This window comes from Hoplias malabaricus, chromosome 4 (genome assembly GCF_029633855.1).
Source record: "Hoplias malabaricus isolate fHopMal1 chromosome 4, fHopMal1.hap1, whole genome shotgun sequence".
In the NCBI taxonomy this organism is placed as follows: Eukaryota; Metazoa; Chordata; class Actinopteri; order Characiformes; family Erythrinidae; genus Hoplias; species Hoplias malabaricus.
This window is the reverse complement of record NC_089803.1, coordinates 18,837,078-18,843,927: the sequence shown is the minus strand read 5'-3', so window position 1 is coordinate 18,843,927 and position 6,850 is coordinate 18,837,078. Positions and strand designations below refer to the sequence as shown.

Sequence of the window (6,850 nt, the reverse complement as noted above, 5' to 3'; positions counted from 1 at the left end):
TGTACACTACCGGTTTTTACCAGCAGTACACTTGTCAGAAAAAGTCAATATGGTGGTATCCTCAAGGGTATATATTTGTACCTTTTATAATGCAACGTAATTGTACCTAAAGGCCTTTTCACACCGACTACGATTTGTACACACACAAAAAAAACGCAAGTTTTGAAAACAAACACCTGTGTATTAACGGTGTCCTGCACTCGGAGTCCGAAACTGACGGACTGCGACGCTGCGTCAGATTTTGAATTAGAACCTATTCTATTGTCTGCGTTTGACGGATGCGTTAAAAATCAAGCCGACCAATCAGAGCGTCGTTGTCATGGTTATAGATCAAACACATGAGCAGGGAGATGGCGGCTGAACAGCTCGTCTTGTTCGTTGTAGAACACAAAAGCTTAAACATAACCAACACGCTGAGAACTAAAACACACAGTGACCTTCGGAAACACGGCTGATCTCCCCGTGTTCTTCCCCGTGTGTGTTTAGTTGCAGTAAAATGACAAATTAATTATTGTTCATATTCAAAATATCCATTTATTATTCCTCTTGAAGCGCTGAGACAGCGTCGGACTTGGTGTGAAGGTTCCACCACGTAAAAATCACATCCGTTTTTTTTTTACGTGCGAAAAACTCGTACTCGGTGTGGTGTAAGGAAAAGACCTGGACTTTAACACGACTCCTGTACCTTTTAAATATAAATTTACACTGATTAAACCTTTAGTGACAAAAATGTACCTCTGCAGTACCTTTTTTTCTGAGAGTGTAGCATCGTGTCCAATGATATTCTCATTATGAGAGTAGACAAGAGTACAAACCATGCACAGGGTTCCAGCCATTAGGCCATCACACACTCACCCATTCACTCACACCTGTGGACACTTTCACACAGCCAGTTCCCTTACCAACATTACATTTTGCATTGTTTACGTCCTTTATAAGATCTTGTCTTCTACCAACTGAGCTGTAAGTCAAGAGTCTGCCTCAACCGAGGAAAGTTCTCTGGACGTGGGATTAACCAGTTACACTGTGTTACAGAGGTGTTGCTGTCTTTCTCAGTCCACTCTACTGGATGAAGAGTAAAGTTATGATCACTGTAACAGCTTGCAGTTATATGCCAAAGCTTGGACACATTCCCAGAAGAGTAGAGGCTGTCACTGCCGCAGGGGAACAAACCCCTCATTTCAGGAGAACTTTCACCAATGTGCTGAAGGTGTATTTACAACTGCTGTAGAGCATCAACAACCGGCCTGTGTCATTTGACCAGTGGTTTGTCCGGAGGCCTGCATCTACATAAAACGCGAGGTCCTTCACCAGGCTCTTATCCCGTGCAGGGAGGAGACCCCCGCGGTGGTCTGCACGTTGTTCAGCTCTCCGAAGCTCATGTAGTTGTTGCTGGGGGTTGTAGCTGTTGAGTGGTGAATGGAGCCCATGCTCGCACCGGCGGCTGTGCTGTAATTGCACGCGTAGCTCGCGCCGCCCGGGCTCGGGAAGCCGCCGAAAGCCGGGTACGCTCCATATGAGAAGGGACTCACGCCCACACCACACGAGCTTGCGTCCGCGAGGCACGGCGTACCGTCGCGCACGAGCACGGGCACCGGCACGGAGACGGGCACGCGGCCGCCACCGCCTCCCATGCCTCCACCGCACGCGCTCAGGCCCGCCGCCTGCAGCGCGCGCTCCTGCCGCTGCCGCTTGCTCTTGTACCTGCGGTTCTGGAACCAGATCTTCACCTGCGTGCAGGTGAGGCGCAGCGCGCGGGCCAGCTGCTCGCGCTCGGCGGCGGAGAGGTAGCGCTGCTGCGCGAAGCGGCGCTCCAGCTCGCACACCTGCGCCTGAGAGAAAAGCACGCGCGGCTTTCTGCGCCTCCGCACGCCGCGCGCAGCAGCGGCAGCGCGAGACGCTCCGGGGCCCGGTGCTCCACAAGCTTCATTATCAGCGGCCAAGGCTGGAGAGAGAGAGAGAGAGAAAGAGAGAGAGAGAGAGAGAGAGAGGGATTTTATGTATTTTATATATTGGAATATATTGGAATGAGTTTTACATTAATAAACTAGTTATTGGCTGTTGTTGTGGTGGTGGTCGTTATGGTAAAATGAGTCGTACGCACTCATCAACAGAGACATATTTTGCTGTGCTTAATTTAACCCAAGAATGTATCTGACGTAGAGCGCAGTTAGGTATTCTGCGTATGGAGGAGCATCGTTTACGGTTAACTAACAAACGTGTTTTTAAGCCAAGGTTATTATTATTATTAGCTGTTAATGCAAGTAATGTCCAGAAGTGTTGTTGTTGTTGTTTTGTATTTTTTAATCCTCAGGGCCCCGTGTTTCTCAGCGCTGGCTCTTTGGGGTTTTTCAGCACTGTACTCATATTTTATTAGAAAACCCCAATGAACACAGAGAGTGAGTGTTGACGAGTGTTAATTTAACGCTAATTATGTTGATTTAACGCTAGTGGACTTTCTGTATATTCATTGAAGTTAATGACTGAGGCATTAATCCACTTTTAGTCTCTTAGCCTATTATTTGTAATGGTACACTATTAAACAGTAGTTTCGCAGTGTGTCGCAGGATTGATCATGATTTCGGTTAATCCTGTTTAATTAAAAAAATAGAACTATTATTATGAATAAGATTATTATATTCCTGTTTATTTATTTGTTTGTTTATATTTTTAGTATCATTTAATACATGATGTCGTGTATTTTTCATAAAAGAACGTTTTTTCAATAATAATGTCAATGTCTTTTTTAATAAATGAATACGATCTATTTATATATTAATGTCTTAGTAATTTTAAAGAACGTTTAACGAGTGTTCGGGTCACATTTGAGGCTCTCGGGGTCCCTGTTTTGTAGTAATTATATACAGCTAAAACAATGACTTGTTAAAACCATTGCTATTCAATGAGCACATTCCGTTGAAATAAATAGTATATATTTCTTTAAAAAAGGGTACAGTGTTAAACAACAGCAGAAAATGAAATAAAAATTGGATTCAAGATGTCACCTGTTTCTTTACTGTCTGTGACCTCGTTTGTTAGCTTCGTTATTCATTACAGAGGATTATATTCTCTAAATACATGTTTCAGGCTGCACTGTGTTCCCATAACGTTCTTAGCATCTTATACGTTGTTCAGAGGTTAATACGAAATAAACGTTTCACTGGTCACGTGGACAACCGGTCACTTTCTTTAAGAGAGAGTCGTTTTCCTCTGTTCCCCCTTAAAAGCTTCAGCAGTGTGTTAAACTGGAGAAGTGATTTATGAAGGCGTGTCCTCTCAAGCTTTAGAGGATCCAGTGCCATTAGCCCTACAGTGTGTGAGCATTTATCACAGAGTCAGTTTCTGTCAGGATTAACGCAGCTCTGACCTAAAGCGATTATCACTGTTATAAACACGTGTTCGTACCGTCCACCGTCCTCAAAAATGTTAGTAAAGAATAATAAACCTAGCGCTATATGCCCTTACCTCCTTCGATGCAGTGCCACTACATTCCATCACATTACAGCTCATTGTTTAATGACGTGAACGTGTACAATTCCCTCTAAATACATTTGTGCACTGCTGTACACACGCCCATTATATTCAGTAAGTTACACACTGTTCAAAATACACCCTGTATAATTCTACACACTGTGTATCATAGGCCCTGCATTCAACTGGATCCTAAGCCCGCTCACACGTGTGTACAATAACGCCAGGTGTATGTTTATCTGTTTATTATATTTTAATAAATACGCATTTTATTAACTGAGCCGTGTCTTGTTAATCTTACAATCAGCAAGACAACGTCCTGTAACATGTTTTTGAATCTGTGTGTTGATACATTTTTTTAAATAAAGTGTATTAAATAGGTTTAGTTTAAGACGGTTCGATAGTTTCATTGTCACACACCGTATAAAATACCGGAACCAAAAATAAACAAACATTACCGGAACAAAAGAGCACAAATAAATATATTGTTGTTTCATAATAATGTTACAAATATTCAGTTTAATATTAAGTTTTGTTACTTTAAAGCATGGGTCAAACAGGTTTTAATTTAACATAAAATCTTATTAAAAAACAAAAAACAAATAAACGTGTAACAAAAACGTTTTCTGAAAAATTACCAGGTAGAATCAACGTTCTGAGTTTTTCTTCTTGACCTCAGTCAGATCCCAGTAAACAAGGAACGTCCCTGGACGTTCAAAATAAGTCTAAAAGTAGTCTGTCCGTCACGGACATATTTTAAAAATGGACGTCCAAAATCCATCTTAATAAGTTAGTTAAGTGGTGACCAATCGATAACGTTAGTGAACGTCCAAAACGCGTTTTATACAAGTAATTTATTTCAGGACCAATTAATAACGTCAATGGTCCAAAATACGTCTAATAATCGTCTTTTCAATGTCTGTGTTTGGGCGTCTTTTCAACTTTCATTTTCAACCTTAAGAGAACGTTGATTAGACGGCAGTCATTACGTTATTTCAACGTTGAATCAACGGCTAAATGTTTACTGGGATAATCCATGACCATGGTTGAGTCTCTCTGTTCTCATGATCCGAACAGACTACGGTGAGTTATGTGTTCGTCAGACGCCTTAGTTTGGATAGATTTTATAAACACAAATTCATTTGTACATTATCTTGTGTCAACAGTTCATTACACACATGCACTGCAAGCACTGACCGCCTGTAAATTAATGCCAGAATATACAGGCATTAGTTTAATTATACGTCTGTGAGTGTGAAAGCTCGGTACACACTCTCTCTAAAGTACTGTTAAATCCGCTATCGGTATTCAAGTTGCAATTATTATTATTATTATTATTATTATTTCTTCATATATAATAATACAGCAAACACACACAAATAACAAATGAAATACATTAAATACAACTTTATTAAAAATATATAATGCCTGTTAAATAGAATATATGTTCTATGTAAATATTTGTATTTCTCGTACTTGACACTGGTCTGAGTCTAAGAGAGTTTTCAGTCATGGCAAAAACATATTTATAACCGCTTAAACCGTGCTATGTTTCTGTCTCAGTCCAAAATGCTTTGTGTTCATTTGAAACTATTCTTGAATCTGAACAGAAATCAGTTGATGGTTAAATGACATATTTTTATAATTTCTCGAATGCTCATTGGTGTTAATCAACATATAGCATTAATATATTCAGTATGGTTAAGCCCACTATTAAGAGCTTGTATATTGACAAAAACAACATTTCATAAAGAGGCGTATAATGCGCTTTGGAAAGGAAAAGACTTTTACTTGTTTTTAAAGGAATGTACACTTTAAAATAACTGTACGTTTAAGGAGGATTCTTCGAGGGCTCTATTTCCCGCGGTTCTATGTCGAGCCTATGCTTACCATGGTGGAGTGGTTCTTCATTCACATGGAGCTTCTTTAGTCTTCTATATAGAACCTTTATCAGAGATTCGTCCCCGTGGAATTATACAGACTCTGTCTGCGTTCGGAGTCGTTCTGAGGTGTTGATCTTCAAAGACTTAAGGTAGATTTTGGAAGTGTAACCAGAAAAAGGCTAAGCTTTTTAAAAGCACCTTTAAAAGTCAAAACACTTTAAAAAAAAACCGTCACTTTTCAAACGAATGTTGTGTAAAATAAGAAAACGTGAAGGTTTGGCAAAGAATGACCATTTATAATTCCAAGGGGAAGAATGGTTATAGCGCCTTCCTCTGTGGATGTAAAGTTGTAAGAGTTGGTACTAGAACTGTGTTCAACGTGTTCTCCATCAATTTAAAGAACCATTTCACAGAAATCAACAGAACATGTGTTTTTTTTTTATAGAGAGCTCTAAACCGAACGTTTTTAAAGAGGGTATACATCTTTTCCCTCTTTGTACGGCTCTCCTCTGCTAACTGTCGGATCGTGTACGTTCGCTCACCTTTGGTGTCTTTGTCGTGCTGCGCGTGCTCGCTCTTGTCCGCTTTGTGCGCGGGCTCGCCGTTGATGAACTCTTTGCTGTAGAGAGACTGCGGCTCGTAGCACAGCCCAGTGTGGCGCGCGCCCTCCTGCTGCTCGTGCTGCTGTTGCTCGTGAAGGTCAGCTGTTGTGTCCGCGTGCTGCAGCTCGGTGAAGGCGGAGAGCACGCAGCACGCGCTGCTGTGGGCCTGCTCCGCGCTCAGGATGTCCCTCACCGAGAACGGAGTGCACGAGAACACGGCCATGACGAGCTGCTCTGTTCAGCGCGTGCCACTCAACACCGCGCGGGGCATCCGCGAGAGGGTCTTCTACAAATGTAACTGGCAGTAATAATAATAGTAATAACAATAATAAAAATAATAACCCCTCAACAACAAGTAAACAACAACAACAATCACACGCTGTCAGTGCATGGACACACTGTGGACCACCCGCTTCCTTCTTGAGCCCTCAGTCCTTATTCCGGGGGTCTCCTGAACAGCGAAGAGGGCCTGCTGACTCTGTGTCCGAGTGTGTGTGTGTGTTGAGAGAGTGTGTGTGTGAGAGTGCCTGTAGGTGAGGAGGGGCCAATGGGAAGTAGTTTGTACACCCCTCTGCAGTGGATAAATCCGGCTGAACCGTAGTAGACAAATCCTCCGCTGATGTCTATAGACAGATAGTTTACGTGACGTGTGAAGGAGACGTGTTTACGTTAATGGATCAATTATTTATTTTCACCTACTTTGGAGTGTTACTGTTGGCCCATTTATCATCATTTCAACACGACGTAAAGAGTTGTTTAAAACTGTGGTACCCCCCCCCCCCACACCCAGGCACACACACACACACACACACACACACACACACACACACACCTATTAATACACACATCAGTGCTATCGTCCAAATATAATATTGTATCTCAATTTTTTATTGT

The 6,850-nt window shown here is 41.8% G+C and overlaps 1 protein-coding gene across 1 annotated transcript; it reads right to left on the bottom strand.

Moving 5' to 3' along the window:
• Positions 1-1,307: 1,307 nt before the first annotated feature.
• Positions 1,308-6,179, bottom strand: LOC136694951 (homeobox protein Nkx-2.5-like). The gene is made up of 2 exons (XM_066668765.1): positions 5,897-6,179; positions 1,308-1,945 (listed from the first exon to the last, which is right to left on the bottom strand). Exons 1-2 carry the CDS (start codon positions 6,177-6,179, stop codon positions 1,308-1,310), a joined length of 921 nt encoding a protein of 306 aa, XP_066524862.1.
• Between the last annotated feature and the right edge of the window lie 671 nt (positions 6,180-6,850).

Bases quoted from the DNA above. Each gene is read 5' to 3' on its own strand.
- LOC136694951 (XM_066668765.1), bottom strand. From the start codon at position 6,179: ATGGCCGTGTTCTCGTGCACTCCGTTCTCGGTGAGGGACATCCTGAGC. The intron at 1,946-5,896 runs GTGAGCGAACGT...CTCTCTCTCCAG, and splicing joins GCACGACAAAGACACCAAAG to CCTTGGCCGCTGATAATGAA.